Below are 25,659 nucleotides of genomic sequence, written 5' to 3' on the forward strand. Positions count from 1 at the left end.
AGCGGTTTTGTTCCAAAGAGGCATTAATAAATGATTTCTCTTGAGCACTTGGTAACTACAGCACAGCTAGGAGCACAGATTTGATTCAGCAAAAAAGAGAAAAAAGACCCACAGTGGCGTGAAAAAAAAAATCTGCTGATTCATCTCCCCAGAAATCTCTTCTGGATGGTTTTCATATTTTGTTCTCCCTTTGCGTTCTGTCTTTCCCTTCCCTTTAGATGGAGAGCGAGACGGATCGTGAAGAACATCGCTCCATCCGATATGGCGGAGGTGCGGGCGAAGGTGGCGGCTATGACTGCTCTGAGCGGAGAGAGAAGGGATTGGGGCCACAGTCGAGCATGGGAGAGAGACTACCTAGCCAGTGTAAGTCCATAAACACTCCATTTAGACTGAAGTGTGCTTTTAGGATGCTGCCTACACACCTGGCTGCTTTTAGGACATCGTGGCCTACTTTCTGCTCTGGCTGTTAAATAAGAAATCTTTCCTTGCAAGTGTAAAATCTTAAACTATAGTTAGACTTACAAGTTTTAAATAGATCTTAAGGTCAGAGTTAAGTATGTATTAGTGTTTACATAGTTAGGTGTCATATTGCTTTCTGAAGCTTCCTTTCTCCATTGTCAAACTAAAAGGGGCTGCTAAAGGAAAATAATCTATGATAGGGGTGTGTTATACTGTAGGGCCTGACACAATGATTTATTCCTCTTATTTCACAACAATTTCCTCATGTATATGTGTATATATAGTACCAGTCAAATATTTGAATATATATTATTATCATAACAAATATGTAGTCAACAAAAGCACGTTAAATAACCCGAAATATGTTGTAAAATTCTTTAAAGTACCCACCTTTTGCTTTGATGTCAGCTTTGCACACTCTTTCAGTCTCATGATCTAGTCACCTTGAAATGTATATAATTCATAATTCAGTACATAATTCCTTATGTTTGTTAATACACCTTGCACCTGCAGGTTCAGGGTTCAATTCCCACCTTGGTTCTGTGTGCATGGTTCTCCCCATTTTGGGTGGGTTTCCCCAGAGTACTCTGGGTTTCCTCTCACAGTCCAAAGACATGCAGATTAGGCTGATTGGCTTTCCCAATGGTATAGGCTCCAGGCCCCCCATGACCCTGTATACAGGATAAAGCAGTATAGACTATAATTGAATAGGATTGGTTGGGTGGGTTACTGGGTTACACAATGTTTGTTGGTTATTGAGTAAGTGATTGATGTACTTATTTATCTAAGTTGCAATGTTGTTGATAATTTTTTTTTCTTTTATATATATATTACTTGTAATATTTTGTTCAACTTGTGTTTTTTAAGTCATATTTTCAAGTTGTATCAAGTTGTACCATGTTTCCTAACAGGCAAAAGACTCTCCGTTAACCAGCTCCAATTTCGTGCGCATCACCAAAGAGCTGAAGAACAAAGACCAGTACAACCAAGTCCTCTTCTCTAGCTTTGTCAGGATGGTAGGCAACCTCTGTTTCTTTCATTCTTTCATTCTCATGCGAGAAAGTTCAATTTAGCATCCAGATGCTTTGGGTGGTTTTGTACTGTGTTATTGGTCAGGTGTAGTGCATGTGAGTGTGTGACTGTTTGTGACTGTGTGTGTGAGAGTGAGTGTGTGTGTGTTTGAATGTAGATAAGCTGCCAGAGTGATGACAAGCCTATCAGAATAATGATTGTTTATAGAGTGTTTATTTATAGAGCCATCTTTCTTAGCTGTGACTTCAGAGAGAAATCAAATGACGAGCTTACTGAACGAGTGTTCCTTGAAAAATTGGCAGTCTCATTGTATGTGTGTGTGTGTCTCTCTCTCTCTATGTAGATGAATTGGTTCAATAACACAAAGGACAGAGCTCTTCTCATCACCGACAAGCATATCTACAGACTCGAACCCAAGAAGCACTTTAAAGTGCAGAAACGAATAGCAATCGAGACTGTGAGTATCTCTCTCTCTCTCTCTCTCTTTTTCATACACACACAATCACTCTCTCTCACACACACATATTTTACTTTGGAGTTAGATTTCCAGTTTAAGAGAAGATTACCCATCAATCAGCCGGAAGGTCTGTACCCGACTGTGAAAGTCTGACCTACATTGTGTTAGCCCTGTGAGCAGAATGGTGCCACAATGTGGAAGAAGGATTTGGTCACACTGACAGCAGTGCCACACACGCACACACACATACACACGCAACACACATGCTTTTGCTGTGTAAACTTCACACATCTCTAGTCCGAACAGGATGAGATCTTCATGTAAGGCACAAAGACCCTAAAAGGACTTATGATGTTGTGCAGAGAATACAGCCTTCCTTTTGCTAATGAAGTCATTATTAAGATATTAATTTAAAAATCTGAATTAGAGTCAAAATCACACTCAATCATATACCACCTAAAATTGAATCAGAATATAAATCAAATTTGACTTTAAATTGGAACTTGAATTGTGTTGGATACAGTGTGTGTATGTGTGTGTGTGTGTGTGTGTGTGTGTGGTATCCTCTGCTGGACTGGCATCCTATTTATGGTGTGTTTCTGTCACATGCCCAGTGTCACAATAAAAACTAAAAGAAAAAAGAAGAAGAAAGCCCAGGACACACCATGCCAGAGCAAGAATAGGAATAGGATTTAGAATTCTTAAAGAAAAAAAAATCTGAATCAGAGTCGGATTCTGCTTCAAAATGAGTCAGCAGTCAGCATCAGAATCAAAATTAAATTTGGAAATAGAATCTTAATAACAACATAAATCTGAATTAGAAAATGAATGTTACAGTTGGAATAAAAAATTGATGTCAAAATTATATTTATAATAATTAAAATTAAGAATAATTAAGATATTAAGAAAATTTACATAAATGTGACTAGAATCAAGACATTTTTTTTTACGTTTTGCACTGGTTACATTTATCTTCTTCTTCTTCTTTGTCTTTCGGCTGTTCCCTTTCAGGGGTCGCCACAGCGAATCATCTGCCTCCATCTAACCCTATCCTCTGCATCCTCTTCTCTCACACCAACTAACTTCATGTCCTCTCTCACTGCATCCATAAATCTCCTCTTTGGTCTTCCTCTAGACCTCCTGCCTGGCAGTTCCAACCTCAGCATCCTTCTACATGATAATAATAATATTCATATATAAATAATAAAGAAACATATAGATTTATAAATGTAACCACTGCAAAACATAAATAAAATGTTCTTAAAATATAAATGTCAGAATTATGGTTCTGAATTCTTAATAAAAAAAAATGTGAACAAAAACAGTGCAATCATCAGAATTTAAAAGGTATAAGGAAATGGAATTACAGTATGAGTTAGAACCAATTGAATTAGAATTAGAATATGAATCAGTTTAAATCAATTTAAATGAATATTAAAAACGATAAAGAATTAGAATCAGATTTAAAATTGGACCGGTGGAGGAGTATTTTACTTCAACAGCTATGTTTAATGTTGTTTTATGTTTTATTGGATTAATATAGAATTAGAATTAGTCTAATCTTAATTAGAATACAACAGCAATCAGTATAAGATATACAACTAGAATCAATCAGATTATTTACCACCACAAAGTATACAATCATTTTTTGCCTTTGTGTATCATGTGTATATCATACACTTTAGGCGTATACACCACACATCAGCTGTATACATTAAAATCAGAATATAACTTAGAGGTGTATGAACATTATGTGCTGTTCACAAGGTCTAAAAATAAGGAGCATTCATTTAAATAAAGCAGTTTTTTGTCTGATCGTTTCTGAAAGTTCATGAGCCTGTGTGTTCCGCAGGAAGTAGAACAGGCTGTCTGGATTTCCTGAATCGCAGACTAAAATATTAGCGGTGGCCGAGTCACAGAGTGTGTGCTGAATTAATCTGGTTGCAACGCGACCTGACGCAGCGAGCGATTAGCACACAGGCTTATTTTGGAGGGAACCTGATGCATCAGCTCAAGTGGGAGGATGGCTTGGCATTTTTTAATTAATTAGGTTGTGTAACTTGTTTTTCTGTGAAAGAAATAATTTACATTTACACATACGCTCTTATCCAGAGCGACTTACAATTTTTTTTCTTTTTTTTTTTTTATCTCATTAGGGATTGAGATAGAGCTGAAATATTATAATAAAAGGTATTGCAAATGCAAACTCAATGCAAAGTTAAATAGTGGTATATCGGCTGTGGTTGAATGTGGTAGATTTATTGTCATGTAATTTGAAAAGTATTTTCCTCTTAAATTCAAAATTCAAATTTAAAATTTTATTTGTCACATACACAGTCATACACAGTACGATATGCAGTGAAATGCTTAGACAACTGCTCGTGACCTAAAAAAATAAAAGACTATAAATAGGTATAGGAAATAAATATGAAAATTAAAATAAAGGGTAAATTTAACTAGAAAAGAATAAAATAAAATATAAAAATTAAAGTTAAAAATAAAATAACTGTACAACAAAAATACACAATAAAGAAAATATATAAAGAAATATAGAACAATAAGAACAGCTGTACGAGTACGTATATATTTATGTAATTTTTGTGTGGAATGGAGAATGGAGAATATTTGTTAGAATAAAAGAATGGTAATGTCCAGGGTTGTGCAATCCACATATTTAAAGTGTCTTGTGCAGTGCAAATATGCTTAAAAGTGATTTATTTAAAGTGACTTGTGATAGAGTGATTTGATGACCACGATGTGTAGTTGTGCAGTGGCCACTAGTGTAAACCAATGTCCAGAATGTCCAGTGTGTGTGTGTAAAAACCATATGTGTGGGTCAGTACTGTGTGGTGGTGTGATTGAGAGACCGTCTCTCTGTCTTGGCCTTCAGGGAGCAGAATCGCATTCCTGACCTCAACAGAGAGAACAGTCCATTGTTGGGATTTTATCATTAAAATAATATTTTATTTTCAAAATGATTTTGCTTTTTTTGTAAATATCATATTTTTAACTTCCTCTTTTCTGTTTTAGGTTACAGGTTTAAGTGTAACAAGTGGAACGGACCAGGTGGTGGCGCTACACACTGTGTCTCATGAGGACATTTTGCTCCACCTCCAGAGGGGTCAGCTGTCGACAAAGCAGGACCGCGTCGGGGAACTTGTCGGGACTTTGTGTGATCATTTCACACGGTGAGTTCATTCACAATTAAGGGTGTTCCTCTCAGGTCTGTTTTTTTTTTTTTTTGTGACACTACTTTGATCTAATTATGACTGTTATTATTATTTTTTTTTTAAGTGCAATTTTTTATTTAATTAATAGCAGAAGCAAAGTGATTCCTTTCGGGATTTAATCCCACGTCCTTCATGTTGAATGTTCTAGCCCTTTATTATTTTTATCACGATGTACAGATGTGTTGATGTACATTGAAGCTACTTCCTGGACATTCCTTTAGATCCCTATGAGACATTAATATCAGTATCAGTTATCTCTTTTTCATTCAGACTCAGATCATTGGACTCAGCTCAACAATAAGTGTCGACTCTCCTCTAGTCGTTTTGATCAGTTTGATCAAATCTAATGTGAAATTAGCAAGACACTGCATACACACTGATTTGATGTCTGTGGTCTGTTAGGAAGATTCATTTGCATTTATCCTGATAACCCTTATCACATGCACTAACAGTCTACATGCAGTACATTTTCAGACACAGAGCTGAGGCACACATTCATGAACAGCTCAGATGGTGACAAGATGTGTCCATAGACGCAATTTAAATAAATTACATACTGTAGTGTATACTGTATGTAAGACATTGTTACATCAGAGCAATTGAGGGTTAAGGGGCTTGCTCAAGGGCCCAACAGCGGCAACTCGGTGTTGCTGGGGCTTGAACTTTGGACCTTCCAATCAGAAGTTCAGTGCCTTAAACACTAAGCTGACCCGAATCCCAAATCAAGTTTTACATTTACGGGATTTGACAGATGCCCTTATGCATGTTCCTTTTATCTCATCACACATATGAGCAGTTAAGGGGTTAAGGGCTGTGCTCAAGGGCCCAACAATGGCAGCTTGGTGGTAGTGGAGTTTGAACCTGCAATCTTTGGATCAGAAGCCCAACACCTTCACCACTGAGCTACCCCAGTATTCTTTTAGCGGGTTGTAAAGGCGTGTGTGTGTGTGTAGGGGCACTGTGTCAAATTATGCGCACGCACACACATACCTGTAATGACAGACTGATATAGAGAGGGAGAAAATGGATCTTTAACCTCTCTAATAAGGCTTGCTTTTGCCTTACATGCGCTCTGTACACACATTTTACTCACAAGACCTGCTCGTTTTTCAAGTCAAAATTTGCAAAAAATCTTTGCTGGTCTTGCGGAACACTTGCAAACCGCGTTACTTGTAATCCACTGGCGGTTTTATGGTTTAAACCGATTATTACTGACATGTTTGTGTGTGTGTGTGTGCGCGTGTGTGTGAAGAGGGCATGTATATTTTATGGGGTTTATACTGTACAAACTGAGTCGCTGTAATAATTTCAGACGTGTGTATGTGTATCCCAGTGTCACATATAGCAGCATTCCCTGGCTTTAAACATTTTTTCACAGCCGATCCCCAGGGAGCGATATATATTAATTCTTTGGGCAGCCGGCAGCCGGAGTGTGAGTGTGTTTGTGTGTGTGGCTTGTGTGAACAGGGGACAGCTGTGGGTTATGCAGGATTTAGTGTGTCTATTTAATCACTGTTCCTTAACGTTTATTCTATTGTAATCTATTGTGCCACCATCTGCGGGCAAAAGTCAGAGGTCACGACCCCTATACGCCATCATCAAAAGGAGATGGGGATTGTGGAATTGTGGAGGGAGTTGAAGTGTGTGTGTGTGTTTTCGCACACACACACACACACACACACACACACACACACACACAGCCCTATCTTCTCAAACCCCCTGAGTCAGGAGGCTCAAGAGCCCTTCACTAGTCAGCATTATTTAGAGAGAGACAGAGAGTGTGTGTGTGTGTGTTCTGAATCAGCACAGGTTGCTGACAATACTTTTGTCCTTATCTTTTAACCATGAAAAAGCCAAACGTTAAGGAAGTCAAGAGAGAAGCTATCTCACAAACTATCATTATAGTAAACAAGCTAACACAAACAACAACTAGCCTTTGAGCAAAGTAGCTTAGACGGCAAGTCTTATACTAACCTAACTAGCAAAGACAAAATGTGATTACAGGCGAACAAGATGTAAAGTTGCCTAAACAACCGTCCTTGAACCATGAGACAAAGTTAGCAGTGCTTTAAGTTTGAAAGAAAAACAACCAAGCAAAGATTTAGCATGAAGATTAGCTTGTTAGCATCAACACTATGAAGTATATATATATATACATATTTAACCTATGCAGGCAGTTAATCGCCTCACCACATGCCTCATTTTGTCTTCTTCACTGCCATGTTATTCTACTTTTCCCCTCCTAATATCTTTGCATGTCCTCTCAGACTGTCCGCCAGGCCTCTCACCTGGGACGCACAGAGCCATCATAATTAAAATACGTCTGTGTGTTTTTGGTGAGTTTTAGAGTCAGATTCTGGCCATCTGCTGGGACAGCTGTGTGTGTGTGTGTGTGTGTGTGTATGCATGTGAGGGGATTGGGCTTGGGATGAAAGTTCAGCGGTTTGCTAGCTTTAGATAATGATAGTGTGACAAGATGCATGTAGCTGTCATGTGTGATTAGCACAGACAAATATTTTTGACACACCATGACCTTAGTGTTTTTTTTTTGTTTTTTTTTTAGAGTTTTGACATAAAAGCTCATAAATATTTAGACCTGAACTAGGTGCACTTTTTAAGGTTACGTCTCATCATCTAGGAGCTCATCATTGGGGCAGGGTAGACAACAGCACACCATTAGCTGTTTATCAAATAGTCGTTGTCATAAATTCCGCATTTTGAGGCATTAATGATTAAAAAATATTGTTCTATATTGAAGCTATAATTAATTGATTATCAATTCTAGACTGTCACCGCATACCTCTAGGGTAGGGGGGTTCAAATCTCACCTCTGGTACTGTATGTTTGTGTGTGCACCTTGCACATGCTTTGTGAGTTACTTCCATGTAATCAACATGGAAGTTTCTCTTAACAGTCCAATGACATGCTTTATAGGCATACTAACTGGTGTTTTCAAATTGCCTATAGTGTGTGTGTGTTTGTGTGTGCACATGTCCTGTTATGGTTTGGCATCCCATCCCTGGTGCACCTTGTCTGGTGCCCTGAGCTCAATGGGATAGGCTCCGGTGCCCATATTCACAAAGCTTCTTAGAATTTTCTCAGAGAGCTCCTATCTTAGCTGAAAAAGTCCTAGCTGGGAGTCCAAAACTTAAAGAGATTTAGGAAACTTCTCAAGTAAGGAAAGTACAAAAAACAATATCTTAGTGAGGCGGTGTGGTTGACCCCGTTGCTACGGATGATGCAGCAATTCAAGGACTGTGGTGGTTGATTAAAAAAATCTGTAAGGTTTTAAAATGCGCTTTTTTTTGAAAATAGAATATATTATAATAGAATAAACAGTGAAATCATAATGACTATATGTAAAGAAATTGTATAATCATGACTACAAGCTACTTTATGCAAAGTTTCTGTTACAGGCTAAATATGTTAAAGTTAAATAAAACAGAAGCATGTTGAAAACGTGTTTACTTTGGAAGCATCCAATTTCCACGCAGTAGTTACTATATTTAAGTTCTTATATCTATTTACCATACTGATTTAATTACTTGTGATCCATTTCAGATTGATGGGAGCAAAATAGCTCAGCTTTTACCAATTTACATGATTGCAGGACAGTCTATTTAAGTTGCACTCTTGGATGGTATGCAGCCAACAATCCAAGAGAGATGGCAGGAAGTAAAATAACAGACCAGTGTATACTTTTATATTTACATTCAGTGTTTGGAGTATATTTTTTTTCCCGCTATTTTGTCCTCTGCTATAGAAAGCCTCTTAAAAGTCCTCCTCTTTACTCTTAATAACTTTTACCTTAGGAGCTGTTTTTAGGGCTAAGAAGTTGCGTGAATCATTTTTATCTTTAGATAAGATTTAGTCCTAAATTTAGAGGAAAATTCCTAGAAAATGTCATAATTCTACAAATTTTCTTAGAATTTTGTTACTAGGAGCAACATTTAGGCTTAAGAAGCTCTGTGAATACGGGCCCAGATCTCCTGCAACCCCACATTGGATAAGCAGTATATAAAATTAATAAAAGAAGCGGCCCTGTTTAAGGTTTTACATTTAATCCCCCATGTCTGCACACACACACATATATATATATATATATATATATATATATATATATATATATATATATATATATATATAACACCAGTACGTAGATTGGCTTTGAAAATATACACCTATGTTTCTCTTCTTTTCTTTCTTCTCCTCTTTTGTTTTCATCTCTTTTCTTGGTCACATGGTTCTGACTGATCATGATTAATTTATAAAAAAAAAGTTGTACATTTGTTAAAAGCCAGGAAACTTGGATATTTTTTCATGATGAGTGTATCATCATGACATGTGTTAGTTGTTGGTGCGAGGGTCTGTTATGCACCATATGTGTGTGACGCACTTTCTCAAAGCCCACACACACTCACACACTCACTTTTCACAAGAAAAATGAACTCTTCACTGTAAAAGAAATCTTGCCAAGTTTCAATTAAAAATTAATTGTTACAACGTGTTTCAATCGACAAAGCAATATTGTATAATAAGGACTGTTTTGAATCGTTAATAAATACAGTAGCAACCATCAAGAAACAAACTGTAGATTCATGTTCCTTATTCAAAAATGTAATTTATTTGGAAATGACTGTCAAAAAATATACTGTATAATGTGTTTCTGTCCACTTTAAATGATGTAAAGTAATATGTACAAACAGGAAAACATTGTATATATGTTAACTTGTAAGATCCCTGTACATGACTGGAATCTCAAAACAGCTCCAAACATCAGTAATACTCTTAAAGATAAGAACCCGAGTTCTTAAATTTATAAGAACAATAACACCCCTTATTCTTACACGTATTCTACATGTAGTGACCAACTGTATGCCATCGGTTGCTATGCAATGTGTTCTCCTTTAATACACTGTCTGTCAAAAAATTATACCATCCACTGAACAGATAGTAACTGAGTGGTGCATATTCTTAGTACAGTAGTGATATCTACTTCTAGTGAAAAAAACGTTTCAATACTTACAGTACACAGGGAAGGTTATGCGTAAACAGAGTCAGGTTACTCAGGTACTTCCGCAGATTTTCTTCCCTTTGTTTACTTCTTATCTCTGTGGTTTCTTGAGCAAAGGATAAGCCATAATTTTCAATGGTGTCTTTACTCAGGCACGTGCCTTTTAAACCTGAAAATCCACAGCATTTTTAGCCATTTTTTAAATTAATAGTATGTTTTAGTAAATAAAGACAGGGGTCAGGATCGTGTGACATATGTTTTTTTTTTTTATTTATTCTTTTTATTTCATGTTTTTTTCTTCCCTACTTTTCCCACTACCGTTTTGAATGTTGAAAAAAAAAATTGTGTTATTATTTTAGGCACATATATTTGTTAATATTCGTAACCTCGATGTACTGTAGATCGGATCACATTTTATGACAAATGAATGCAGAAAACCATGAAATTCCAAAAGGTTCACATAATTTTTTTTTCCCACTGTACATAGGATTGCATTTTTTATAGTTGCTTTTGGTTACAAAATTAATAATAATGCAAGCAAATAGTAAGTTTAACATGTTTGCGATTTAATTCCAGTATTCCTGTAGTGGTCAAAATTTCAAGTAATGATAACTTTGATTCTACTTGACATATCCAAAAACACAAATGATGTCTGAAGCTTCCTTATCGACACACGCCGACAGGACTTCCGTATAAACAGCTTTTTTTTTTTTAATAGTCATTGACATTTAAAAAATTGGGGGCACAGATCCATGCCACTTTATTTTTAAGGGTTAAACTTGACAAAAATAGGGGCTAGAAAATATAGACAGAAGGTGCTTTGATTTGTTTCCTAGATTTCATTTGTTATTCTTTGCTGTGAAATTTGATACAATGTCACATAAACATAAACACACATAAAATCCTAAAAAGATCAGCAGTCATTACGGTTAATTTTAAAACAGATCTTGTGTGGAAAAAAAAAAACCCACATGGATCATTTCTGGGAGGAACTTTCCCCCTTCGGCGCTGAACCTTAGGGAGTGCATGTGATGTACTATGAACGACTCTGTGTTGTTTGTGTTGTTCGTATGTGCAGCCACGGCGATCAGAATAATCAGCTCTTTTGTTGCTATGCTTGACATCATCCCTTGGGGCTTAGATTGTGTTTGGCATCACTACACTGTGTGTGTGTATGTGTTTGTGGGTGTGTGCATGCATAATGCTCGTGGAGGTTGAAGACCTGTTACATGACCTTTATCTAAACACCGGTGTCACATTACTTTACATTCTTTCATAAAGTTCCAAAGAATCTGTTTCAAGGTCTTCAAGGTTCTAAGCTTTTTTATGTTGTCGTTTCTATTCAGTCACGTGTCCTTTATCAAGATAAAAAGAACAGTGTTTAACCAGAAATGTCAAATGATAAGCTATTTTTTCATCCTTACTTCTCTTACACAGACAAACACAAACAGATTCAAACGGACTTTTCCTCTGAGGAGGACACAGATGTCCCTGCATCCCAGACAGTGGTTGCTTGGCAGCTCAGGAAGTGTTAATTAGGGTGATGATTGGGTGAGCTGTGTACGAGTGTGTGAGGCAGCGTGTGTATGTTTGTTGCTGAATCTCTGCAGTCTTTAATGAGTCCTTCTGGACTCCTGTGACTGCTAAAGTCCTTTAGGGTGTTTCGGTCTTAAAAATATAAAGAACAGCCTTATTTATGAACACAACACAGGCTGTTTTTTTTTTTTTTTTTTTTTTTTTGAGTCGTTCTTAAGATTTTGGTGGATAACCTAACCTCTCACAGCCCAGCCCTGTCAGTCATATGTCTATGGCTTATGCATGTGTGTGAGTCCCCATAGGCTCTGTTTCCCCTTACAACCCTGTACACAGGATAAAGCAGTATGGACCATGAGTCACGACGCTAACCTTGGATGAGTTCCTTAATGGATCCTTTTGTAGGTATATCGTTGGGCCAGTTTGATGGACACAACAGAGTTCATCTCTGTTGTGTCCATCAAACTGGCCCAACGATATACCTACAGACTCTTCTGAATCTGGCTTACAGAACATAACCAAATACAAAATGATCCTTAAATAGACCAAATGTTTGTCATGATCCGGATCAGAACTGAGGGTTGGGCCATTTTATTCCTCATATATGACCCAAATTCTAAATGGATTGAAAACGTTAAACGTAGTTGTGGGTTGTCTGCTTGCGGCCATCTGTTGGCACAAATGGCCCCTGCGTGCATAAACGCACCAAAAATTTGTTTAAAATCATCTGCCTCCTGAGGCGCATATCACATCATCATCATCATCTTTCTCTCTTTTACTGTACCTCATCCTGCGTCACTACCACCAGGACAAGTCAGACATCTGTTACCCAGCATCGCCCTTTCCTCTTCTGCTCCTCGCACTCTCCCCCACCTCTCCTGCTGTGCCTTCCCCTCATTATTTGATGATAAGTTCTCTCCCTCTTACTTCACTCGGTCATTGATGCACACTCTCCCGCTCTCACTCGCTGTCTGTTATGCTCTCTCAGAACTCCCTCTTTCATCATCTCTCTTTACTACTCTTGTCAGTTAGAGGTTGCCTATTCACTTACAGTCCGTTCGGTGAGCAGGGGGTGCAGAGAGTGAGGGATGTCAGGGTTGCAAGGGCATGCTAATTAGAGAAGTTTTTTTGACATGAATGCGAGTGTCTTTCCTCGCATATCATCTGCTATCCTGCCGGCTTTTCAGAGAAAGGAAGTGGTGCATCTCCAAGGTCAGATCGTCGTGGTGAATCTTTAGACCATTTTGATCAACACAAAAGCCCTTTGGGAATCGGGTAGCGGGTATACTTTCGCCTCAGGGTGGCACCTTAACTCCTGATTAAAGTATTGCATTATTGGTTCTCACCAGGCATTTATGGCTCATTCAGTTCTTCACGCTGTGTCCCTGGTCTCACTTGAGTTTTGTTTAAACGAATTTTTCCAGCACATCAATTGAGTTCAACCATAAAAAACAGACACCTATGAGACCAGAAAATCGTACCCAGACTCCAATGAGAACACTAAAACTATCACTTGATGAGGCGCGTTGATGATTTTGTGGTGACAGCAGGGCCTCAGGATGATACATCTGCTATAGCTCTGCCAGTCTCTGAGTGGATTTCCAGACTGACAGATGAAACTGCGACAGCTGAGCCGATGACGTGCTCCAAAAAGCAGAGGTAGAAGAAAACAGAACATGACATTATCTCACTAGAGGTGCTCTGCTGTTCCGAGGAAAATTGCCCTTTATTTGGAACAATGCACCAGAGCCACAAGCTTAAACTGTCAGATCCGAGTAAAAACAAGGTAAGAGCAGAAAGGTGTCACATTAATGAGTTATGGCTGTGTCCCAATTCTATTTGTGGGCTTTTCCAGTGCTGCATGCAGCATCTCCCTGCCTAATGAACACCATATCTCAGAGATGCAAATGAGGAAAAGCAGGTCGAAAGAACTGCGCTGAAAAAATCTGTAGTGCTTGCGTCTTAATGACGACACATACTTTTTTGAGCATTTGAGTTGAGTGATGTAAATATAAACCCACAATGAGATGTGAGCAGTGAGCGTCAGTGAAAGTGTAGAGCAGAAGACAGTGGGATTGCACGCATTGTAGTTTATTTCTTTCAGGATTGTGTGAAGCAGACCCATTGCTAATGAGGTCATATGACGTCTATGAGAAACTGAAAGAGTGAAACAGAGGCAACGAGGAGGCATGGGATTCATCGTCTCGGTTTATTAATAAGTCTGTTTTAAATAGTTAATCATGAGTCTAGTTGAGTTTGATGGCAGAAACCTATGACTCTGGCACAGTTTTTTTTAAAGAATTCTCTCATACAGTACAGTTTTGGAGTTTGAAGTTAAAGAAATCACTGTCGCCTTGCACCTCCAAGGTCTAGGTTCGATTCCCAGCCAGGTTTGATTCCCGCCTTTGTGCGGATGGAGCATGTTTTTCACATGCTTGGCTTCCTTTCCACCAGGTACTTATTTAGGTATAGGTATTTATATGCCAAGTGTATGTTTGATGAACATATGAATAAGATCTGCTCTAATGATTTCTAAGTTAATGAGAATAAATGATGGTAAATGTAAGTCAACAGTCTTGTTCATGTTTCCTCATAAAATTATCTGTTATAGTGCTCTTGTCATTTAGGCAAATCTGGCCTGAAATAAGCAGAATAACATTACAAATTTAAGCTTAGAAAGAAGTTAAAAGCCATATTTACAGAAAACTACATATCAAGTAGCATCTGATTTTATTAAGCAAACATTAATGCAAAGATTATTCTGTTTGTGGTTGATAGTTCCATGACCGTCCACCTTGGAATTTCAAGATAAATGATTATAAATGTTTTTGTTTGTTTGTTTGTTTGTTTATTTTCCCAGGTAGACACTATCAAGTTTTATGCTGCTAAAAAAATATTACTCTCACTTTTAGTTGTACAGTACTGCATTTTCATGTCATATTATATACATTCTAAATATTTACTTTATTTTCCACTTCTTTTTTTAACTATTATTTTTATTATCTTGTTATTTTTATAAACTCACTTTATGCTACTCCGGTAGTTTAGCATTGCACTACTACAAGCATTAGTCATCTCCCATGTGTCAGTCATCTGTCTCCTGAGTATATGCTCTACATTGTGCAATCACACCTGCAAACCTGGAAAAATGGTGTTCAAAAGTATATATATTCATTCTATATTTTTAAATTAAAAGACAATAGAAACTGTCTGATCATAGCTGGTTTTAATATAACATCAGGAGACTTTTTTCACTGTGTCTTTATTTAGTTAATAAAAATGAATTGAAAGAGGGGGTACTAACTTTTAAACATATCTATCTATCTATCTATCTATCTATCTATCTATCTATCTATCTATCGATCTATCTATTTATCTATCTATCTATCTATCTATATGGTGGCTTAGTGGTTAGCATTATCTTAGTAGTTAGCAGGAGTTTGCATATTCTGCCCATGCTTAGTGGGTTTCTTCCAGGTCCTTCGGTTTCCTCCCACAGTCCAAAGACATGCAGATTAGGTTAATTTACGTTTACAAATTGCCCGTAGTGTGTAAATAAGCATGTGAATATAATAAGAACCAAGGGTTCCCCTACCACGGTTGTACAAATGGGAATAAATACAATGGTCACCACTGGCCTCCACAGTCCCTAGTTGGGCTACAGAGGTTCCTAAACTGATCTATCTCTTTTTCTATATATCTACAGTACAATGCAAAGGAATTCTACATTTTTGTTATATGCATTTTGGTAATAGTCATTAAGAAGTAGGGTTTATTCTCCTTCTCTGACCTTGTTAACTCCTCAACTATGAATAAAATAAAAACACATGGGATATGGAATCTGTTTCTCCCTGAAAAGACACTATGCTGCACAATGTTCAGGTCAACCAAAGAGAAGCAGCATTCTCCCCAGTATACAGAGATTATGATAAGGTGTGTGGTGATTTTAGGAAATGGGGACGTGCACTGACACCCACTGTCCTAGTTCGCCTTTCCTGGCCTAAATGTCATATTATTTTTGCCTGCATCAAATGGGACATTTTCAGGCCCATATTACGTACTGTACACTGAATTACTCACCTGAAACACTTACAAAACAAGCACATGCATAATGATAAGAGGCAGCAGATTGTTTCTACTCATACTGTACCAGCTTGCAATAAGGGTTTTCATGCAAACATGTTGTTCTGAAAAAGTGAAATGCGATCATACTCTGAAAAAAAAAAAAAAAAAAGAACTGATGAAGACCTGCTCATTGGTGGAGCGGAGAGGAAAACAGGAATAAGGCAGAACTGATTCATTTTTAGACACTGTGTGTTTCTGCAGTAGGATGCTTTTCAGAGGCATAAAGCTATGGTCACATTTACACACTGTGTGTGTGTGTACGTGTGTGTGTGGGAGTAGTACAACCTGCAGCAGCCTCTAAATGGCTGTCAGGATATTTTTGTAATCGAAAGTAAGGCCCAGGTGCAATGTAATTACGGAAATATGAGCTCTTTTTTTAAGACGTGCTGGATGTTACAGTAAAACAGTGAAGGTCTCAAAAAGAAAGGAACCAAATTACGCGAAATCAGGCTGTATAAAACATTGACATTGGTGCGAACTGCATTACCTGCCGTTTCCAAATTCCTCCTTCCTGTATAAAGGGAAAATAATATTATTAAGGAAAACAAGCTGCCTATGTAGAGAGATTTCTTTGGGAAACTCACTGGTGACACTTTTATAAGCTTAAGTTTCACCAACTTAACTAGATATCTACAGTAGTTACCTGTTTGACAACCAGTGGTTTACACCTGCTTTCCATAATGTAATAGCAGACAAAGGCACCTTAGCAATAATCTAGCCCAACTCAAAATTAATAGGTTTCTTTTATTAGTATAACCATCATTAGAAATATGTTTAATGCATGATTTTTTTTTTTTTTTTTTTTTTTTTTTTGTATATTCATTAAGGATGATTTAACTTATGGTTTAGAGAAAAAGAGAACATGCGGGTCTGACTCACTTCGCATGCACAGCCACCACACACTCTTTCTCTGAGCAGCTTTTTTTTAAAGCCAGTTCCTATATCTCATTTGCATGCATTAATAATGTTTATCAGATAAATCAGATAGAGAGCCTTTAGTAAAAAATCTTTTTTTATTTTTTCGCACTTTTTGGTCACAAGCTTCAGCTTTTGTTACTCTAACATAATTATCTTCTCTTAAAGGCTGTTTTTAACACTGAATGTGAGAATGCATATATTTATTATTAACACATAACTCCTTTTAAAGTACCTTTGTTGATAATTTAGCTTTTGAATGTGAACATTCTTTTTTTCTTCATATTGTGACGTGTTGAAGTAAAATACGTTTTTTAATAACCTACTGTATAATAAATAAAATTTGGATATGGATGTTAAATTAATTCTCACATTGATAAATAAAACAAAGCACATATATTAGAATTTCCCCCATGTTGTTATTGTGTACGATTGATTGGTACCCCATCCAGGATGTACCCTGCTTTGTGCCCTAAGTCTCCTGAGATATTGGCTCCAGGCCCCCACTACACTGTATACTGTACAGGATAAAGCGGTATAGACTATAAGTGTGCGGGCAGTTATTTCTAAGGTTTAGATATTGTATATTATTCAAAATGTGCACTATAGGTTATAATGGAGACCATGTTTAACATATCTATATCATGACACTATTGTGCACAAAGCAAGCTGAAGTGAGCATCAATTTAGTCGAAAGCCTTACAGTACTGTAAGTGTGGAGCTTTTATAACAGCAAAGAGGGATCTATATTGGGAATGTGATGTCCAGCACACACATACAATATGGGTGTGATGGTCAGGTGTCCACAAAGCTTTCTCCATATTCTGTATTATATGTTTAAGATCATACAATTTGATTCATTTTTTGGTATTTGAAATGAAGGATGTGCTTTTATGTTTGTGTATTTCAGGGTGAGGAACTCCCCCCTGACTGTTAAAGTGTACTCTACTGGCATCCAAGTGCAATTGAGTGGTAAAGCCAAGACAGTGACGGCGGAGACGAGGCCCGGACAAACCACCGTTGACTTCAAGAAAAGCCGCTCAGGATTCACTTTACTGCTTCCTCCTTAGTGAAACAACTCCTGATTGGCCAGAATGCCTTTGACCAATATAAGCCGGCACTTTTATGCATATTACAAGTCTCATAATTCCCCAATTTTGTTCAAGCTCATTTCCCACCTATCATTGTTAGTGCAGGCTCCCATCAGGGCAGAAACTACTAGCCAAAGACTAGGTGAAGGATATCACCTGCTTCCTCCGGGACACATGACGCCAGCGGACTTCATCTTTTCGAACTGCCATCATGCACTCGCGATGGTGGCAAATGAACATTTTCCTTCTTTGCTGTTCAGGATTCCCAATAAAAAAATTTTTATAAGTAGATACACCAATCAGCCATAACATTAAACCCTAAAACAAATGATGACTGGTACTTTGGAAGTTCCCCTTGTGCCACCAGACACAAGACCTCTAGGGGTGTGCTGTGGTGTCTGGCATTGAGAAGTTAGCGGCAGGATCCTCTGGGTGTTTTGGGTTGAGGGGTGGGGCCTCCAGAGCATCCCATAGGAGTTTAGTTGGATTGGGATTTGGGGAGTGTAAAGTCTGCACCAGTGGGATTGAGCCCTGTGCCTGCCAGGCTCCATACATTCTGGGTATACTGATACCCTTCTATTGATGGTATGATTGACTTTTCTGTGGGATTGGAACGAACAGGCTGACCTTTTGACAATGCAGGCATAGGTGAGCCTTGGTCCCCCATGATCCTGTATATAATTAATAATCAATGTTAATGTTATGGCTAATTGGTGTATGTTTATACCATTTAAGAGTTGGACATATTCATATTGTTTCTTCAGCAATGTATCAAGCTTTTTTTCAATTCATGTTTTTAAATATTTTATTAATTTTATTAAATATTGGGATATTTCTCATTCATTGCTTTAGTACCTGCTTATTTATAGCACAGCAATAGCTATAGGATTTCATTTTTAACAAGAGCTGTATTTATATATAAGGATATATTTTGTGCACTGTATTATATAGACTTGAAAATTATCATGCATTATTTTTAAACATTAACATCATATATTAAAAGATTACTATAGCTTTTACTAGAGAGATAGATTTAGGAGCTTTAAACAACACCACTAATTATTAATATGAATAAGTTGCTCCAGTTTTTACAGCCAAAAATAGATCATATTTTAATAAGAAAAAATATTTATTGGACAAGTAAAATTCCACTTATAATTAGGTAAGTGTTTTTGGTGCAGGATAATGCGTTTGGTATCCAAGCCTTCTTCACTGGGACTGACCGATACAGAAGCCACACCAACATCAGTGGGACAGACAAACACACAGGCCATGCCTACTTCAGTAAGAGGGGGGTAGGTCAGATGTTAAGGCATTGGAACAACCAACCCAGCCAACAAATTGCCACTGTTGGGCCCTTGAGCAAGGCCCTTAATCCTCAACTTCTCAGATGTATAATGAGGCCATGCTTTCGTCATTGGGACTGAGAGACAATCAGGTTATGTTTTCTTCACTGGGACTGAGAGACACACAGGCCACACCTCCTTCACTGGGACTGACAGACACTGATGTCATGCTTTCCTTACTGAAAAAGAGAATAAAAAAATAAAAAAGTGCCAAATAAAAGTAATAGTGTGGAAAAACTGTGAGAATTCAGACTTTATTCAGACTTAATTTAGACTTTATTGTCACACGCACATCCACATCCATTCAGTCCAGACTTCTCTTTATCAGTTATCCCCGGTCACATGCTGTTTTGAAGCAGGGCAGATGAATGACAGGAGCATGATTCATTTATCTTTCACATCACTAGTGTCCAGAGTTGTTGTTACTTGTAGAGTCTTTGTGCGATGCAGTGTCTCACTTCCATTCACTTTAATTTTCATTTTGCTTTTATTTTATACCTTTTCCTTTCTGACTCAGGATGCTTTTATCTCCTGCGTCACCAGGGGAGTGCAGAGAAGCAGCAGAAAACCTGCATTATAGTCCTCACTTGGTGGCTTGTCTGACCTGTAGTTCAGAAGCCATTAACAATCAGATCAAGTCAGAACTCATTCCTACTGTTCTATAGCGAACAGCTGCACACCCAGGAATAATGCTTCCCTTGGCATCAACACTTTAACACCAGCTACCCAAAATATGACTCATCCATGAAGCTGGCTGGATTATAGCTTTCAATTCTGCATGTGTGAATCCTGGTCTGGATTTAGTCTATTGTTTATGTTGCCTGTTGCCTAGTTTCTGCATCTGATATCTTGCGTACACTTTTTATGGCTACAAGCTTAAGCATCAATGTTCTTCCATGTGCCAGTGTGAGTTGGAGTAAAATTTCCTCTTTATCTAGAAAGTAAGGAGCATTTAATTATTTATCTCCATATCCATCCATCCATCCATCCATCCATGCATCCATTCATCCAGTTGTTTTTAATTTCTGACATTTAATCCTAGAAAACATTACCTATCTTAGTTCAGTTAGGATGTGAAATGTCTGTTATTTCTTTCATAACATTCCCAATAGGTCAGAGGTTTACAAGGACTTAATTAATATTTGGTAATATTGTTTTTAAATTGTTTAACCTGGGTCAAATTATTTGGGTAGCCTTCCTCAAGCTTCTTACACTAAGTTGCTAGAATTTTAGCCCATTCCTCCAGGCTGAGCTGGTGTAACTGGGTCAGGTTTGTAGGCCTCCTTGCTTGCACACACTTTTTTAGTTCTGGCCACAGATGTTCTATAGCATTGAGGTCAGGGCTTTGGTGTGGCCACTCCAATACCTCGGCTTTATTGTCCTTGATCCATTTTGCCACAACTTTGGAAGTATACTTACTCCATTGTCCATTTGGAATAACCATTTGTGATCAAGCTTTAACTTTCTGGCTGATGTCTTGAAATGTTCCTTCAATATACAGTGGTGTGAAAAACTATTTGCTGATTTCTTATTCTTTTGTCACACAAAATGTTTCTGATCATCAAACACATTTAACTATTAGTCAAAGATAACACAAGCAAACACAAAATGCTGTTTTTAAATGATGGTTTTTATTATTTAGCGAGAAAAAAAATCCAAACCTACATGGCCCTGTGTGAAAAAGTAATTGCCCCCTGAACCTAATAACTGGTTGGGCCACCCTAAGCAGCAATAACTGCAATCAAGCGTTAACTTGCAGCGAGTCTTTTACAGCACTCTGGAGGAATTTTGGCCCACTCATCTTTGCAGAATTGTTGTAATTCAGCCTTATTTGAGGGTTTTCTAGCATGAACCGCCTTTTTAAGGTCATGCCACAACATTTCAATAGGATTCAGGTCAGGACTTTGACTAGGCCACTCCAAAGTCTTCATTTGGACTCAGGTAGGTTATCATGTCTAATATTCAGCTCGTTCAGTGTGTAGAGTGCAGGATGTTTAGACATTCTTCCTCCGTCGTTAGCGGTAATTTTATTTGTGATAGGTGTGTGTTAGTGAGCACTCTGAGGGAGAAGATATCAGCGTTAGAGGAGCGCATCCAGACTTTAGAGAGGGTTAGAGAGTGTGAGAGCAGCGTTATTCCTGTAGCGGACAGTCTGGGTGCCGCAGGCGGAGATAACCAGCCCCCGACTCCGGCATTAGAGCCCTCACAGCGGGGTGAGTGGATGACGACTCGGCAGCATACTCGTTCAGCCAAAGCTAACGCTAAGGCTAGCCCACCGGAGCACACCTCTTCTGCGCTTCACGTGTCTAACAGGTTTGCTCTCCTCAGTGATGCACCCACTGAGAAACCTGAAAGAGCTCTGGTTATAGGAGACTCTATAATGAGGCACGTGAAATTAGCCTGGCCTTTAGGGGCGCCAGCGGCAGTGGTTAGGTGTATCCCGGGAGCCGGAACACCGGACATAGCAGTTAATCTTAGGGCTCTAGGACAGCACAGGTTCTCCAAGATAGTGGTACATGCTGGAGCTAATGATATACGCCTTCGTCAGTCAGAGGTTAGTAAGGATAACTTTATAGAGGTGTTTAAATTAGCGAAGGCGACGTCTGATGGAGTAGTATGCTCTGGTCCCATCCCAATGAGACGTGGTGACATAACTTGCAGCAGGTTATGGTCGCTGAACCGCTGGATGTCCAGGTGGTGCTCCAAAAACAACGTGGGATTCATTGATAATTGGAAGGCCTTTGAGGGCAAAACTGGCCTGTTAGGGCGGGACGGTGTCTATCCCACTCGGGAAGGTGCTGCTCTCATTTCTTGCAGTATAGCACATAGTCTCAGAAGAGGCCTAGTTAACCGGTGACAATCCAGAGCCCAGGCCAGGGAGCAGCCAGACAGGCTAAACCAACCGTCTGCTAGCTGCAAAGAGTCGTCACCCAGGGTTCACTCTATTGAGACTGTGTCTGTTCCCCGAGCTAAAATCAAATTTAGAAAGACTCAGAAAGTCTGTTTTAGTAATTTAATTAACATAAAGACCACAAACTTGGATCAGACTGAATGCGCAGCCGGCACCTGTGATCTGAAGCTAGGACTGTTAAATATTAGAACTCTCGCATCTAAAGCAGTTATAGTTAATGAAACTATCACAGATCAGGAGTTTGATATACTCTGTTTAACAGAAACCTGGATTAAACAGGACGAGTATGTAGCTCTAAATGAAGCTAGTCCTCCTGGATACAGCTACATACACCAGCCTCGGTTAACTGGTAGAGGAGGAGGCGTCGCAGTTATTCACAATGATAATTTGACTATTGTAAAAAAACAGGGACACAAATTTAATTAATTTGAAATTCTTTATAGTAACATAAGTGTATTTAACTATATTAAGTCAGCTCAGTCGATCCCGCTAATTGTCATTTACAGACCTCCAGGGCCGTACTCTGAATTTCTTAGTGAATTTGCAGATTTCCTCTCAAACCTAGTCGTTTCTGTAGACAAAGGGTTAATTGCTGGAGATTTTAATATTCATTTTGGAAATCCAGAAGACCCTCTGAAAACAGCATTTATGTCCATACTGGACTCGGTAGGAGTAATTCAGTGTGTAGTACAGTAGGACCCACTCATAAAGCAGGTCACACTTTAGATTTAATAATATTATTCGGATTAAGTATAAGAAATTTATTCACAATTCCACTATCTGAAGTTATCTCAGATCACTATCTTGTCTCAATTCAAGTGTGTCACAGTAATAATGTTCCAGCAGCGAGAGTCCTCACTAGAACCAGAAGATATGAGCACATCACCCCTATCTTATCTCCACTGCATTGGCTCCCTGTGAAATTTCGCATTGATTTTAAAATACTACTGTTGACATATAAAGCATTAAATGGTCTCGCGCCGCAGTACCTGAGCGAACTGCTAGTGTCTTGCGATCCGCCACGTCACTTCGATCAAAGGATGCAGGCTGCTTGTCAGTACCGCGTATTATGAAAAATACAGCTGGGGGCAGAGCTTTTTCTTATAAAGCCCCAAAGTTATGGAATAGTCTTCCAAATAGTGTTCGGGACTCAGACACAGTCTCAGTGTTTAAGTCCAGGCTAAAAACCTATTTATTTAGCCAAGCATTTTTATAAATAGATTTGCCATAGGTAAAGGAGCAGATCTGGGGGACTCATGGACGTAGAGTATTATGGTGAACTGGTATGTTTGGATGCTGTCTTCCTCACTCTCATTGATCACTCAGGTTTGCTGACGGTGAGGTGATTGTTTGCTTTACATGTCAGGAAGCCCTCATGTTTGTGTTTCCTTCTGGCTCTCCCTTTTAGTTATGCTGTCATAGTTAGTCCTGCCGGAGTCTCTGCTTGCACTCTACAGTTAATATACATTCACATTATACATTGTGTAACTGTGACCATACCTAACTGCCATCTCTCCTCTTCTTCTCTTTCCCCCCCTCTTTCTTTTTCCTCTCTCCTCCTGTCTCCCCCTTTCACTCTTTCTCTCTCTCTGTCGAGCTACACATGTCGTTCCCGAGCTGCCAGTGATCCAGACTCCCTCTGCCCTCCGGACCTGTCTGACCCATCCTGGTGCCCCGCTTCTGGCTGAAGATCTCGTCACATGGATGCCCCGTGTGTCTCTCTGGGATGCGTCTGGTGTCGGGGAATGATTCTCTCTACCTAGAAAATGGTTCTGGCCTTGACTGGTGTTGGCAACTGTTTCTCTGAGGACTTGACAGTTCGATAGTTCAGGACTGGAACTTCTTACAAGTCTACCTGGGTCTTCAATAACTACCTGGACTCCATATTAACATCAATTAACATCAGCTATTATAGCTGAACTGCCTCCCACCCTACACACTGTATGAATGCAGATCATTTACTGCTTTCTGTTTCACCCAAATGAGGATGGGTTCCCTGTTGAGTCTGGTTCCTCTCAAGGTTTCTTCCTATTACCATCTCAGGGAGTTTTTCCTTGCCACTGTCGCCCTCGGCTTGCTCACCAGGGACAAACTGACCATTTTTGATTCATACAAATTCACATTTCATACAAACTTAAATAATTCTTTTGGTTGTGTAAAGCTGCTTTGCGGCAATGAAAATTGCTAAAAGCGCTATACAAATAAAATTGAATTGAATTGAATTGAATTGAATTTAGTTTTTCTTCAGCAATACAGAGGTGGATTTGCTGGTGTGTTTTGGGTCATTGTCCTGCTGCAGCACCCAAGATCGCTTCAGCTTGAGTTGAGGAACAGATGGCCGGACATTCTCCTTCAGGATTTTTTGGTAGACAGTAGAATTCATGGTTCCATCTATCACAGCAAGCCTTCCAGGTCCTAAAGCAGCAAAACAACCCCAGACCATCACACTACCACCACCATATTTTACTGTTGGTATGATGTTCTTTTTCTGAAATGCTGTGTTACTTTTACACCAGATGTAACGGGACACGCACCTTCCAAAAAGTTTAACTTTTGTCTCGTCGGCCCACAAGGTATTTTCCCAAAAGTCTTGGCAATCATTGAGATGTTTTTTAGCAAAATTGAGACGAGCCTTAATGTTCTTTTTGCTTAAAAGTGGTTTGCGCCTTGGAAATCTGCCATGCAGGCCGTTTTTGCCTAGTCTCTTTCTTATGGTGAAGAGTTATGGTAAACTCGCTTTGCTTGGAGATCCATTAATGCAAACAAGTTTAGAATTGCTTCCGGGCATATTAGCAGCCTAGCCAGTGTTCAGCTTGGCTCGGTTTCTTCACTTATGTGCAGAGAAATGCTTCCTATGTCAAGGCACAAGGCAAAGTTTTTTTTTTTTTTTTTTTTTTTTTGCAAAATTTCTGTTCTTAAGGCGAAAATTCATGAAATTTGATGTTTGTTGATTGTCAGCTGTATTTTCTGAAATGCACAAGACCTACAGGGAGCAAATCACCCTCACAACACAATGCTGCCTCACCTGAGCTTCACGGTTAGGATGGTATTCTTCAGCTTGCAAGCTTCCCCTTTTTTACCCACATGTACTCATGGTAATCATGGGGAAATTAGACCTTCCTGATGTGTTGGCTGATTTTTTTTTTTTTTTTTACCGTAATGTCAGACAAAGAGGGACTGTGTTTTAAGGTAGGCCTTAAAATACTTCCACAAGGACACCTCTAGTTGACTCAAACAATGTCAAGAAGCCTATCAGACACTTCTAAATCCATGTTTAAAGGCACAGTCAACTGAGTTTATTTCATGTTTTGACCCACTGGAACTTAACAGTAATACAATTTCTTATGTCATGCATAAAGTAGATATCCTAACTGACTTGTCTTGTCTTAATGTAACCTTCTGACTTTAATGTTTTTTTATCTATCTATCTATCTATCTATCTATCTATCTATCTATCTATCTATCTATCTATCTATCTATCTATCTATCTATCTATCCATTCATCCATCTCAGTTTTTCTCAGCCATAGCATCTTGCTGCTGATTC

The 25,659-nt window shown here is 38.6% G+C and overlaps 1 protein-coding gene across 1 annotated transcript in view; it reads left to right on the forward strand.

The window, feature by feature from the left end:
- The window catches only part of myo1g (myosin IG), a 44,876-nt gene extending 25,428 nt beyond the window's left edge, over nucleotides 1–19,448 (forward strand). The window contains exons 18-22 of the mRNA XM_053489888.1: nucleotides 219–363; nucleotides 1,371–1,475; nucleotides 1,835–1,948; nucleotides 4,979–5,136; nucleotides 17,676–19,448. Coding sequence (XP_053345863.1) covers nucleotides 219–363; nucleotides 1,371–1,475; nucleotides 1,835–1,948; nucleotides 4,979–5,136; nucleotides 17,676–17,835 — 682 coding nt within the window. The 3' untranslated portion in view covers nucleotides 17,836–19,448. The remainder of the gene's footprint in view (nucleotides 1–218; nucleotides 364–1,370; nucleotides 1,476–1,834; nucleotides 1,949–4,978; nucleotides 5,137–17,675) is intronic.
- Nucleotides 19,449–25,659: the final 6,211 nt, after the last annotated feature.

This window comes from Clarias gariepinus, chromosome 28 (genome assembly GCF_024256425.1).
Source record: "Clarias gariepinus isolate MV-2021 ecotype Netherlands chromosome 28, CGAR_prim_01v2, whole genome shotgun sequence".
NCBI lineage: Eukaryota > Metazoa > Chordata > Actinopteri > Siluriformes > Clariidae > Clarias > Clarias gariepinus.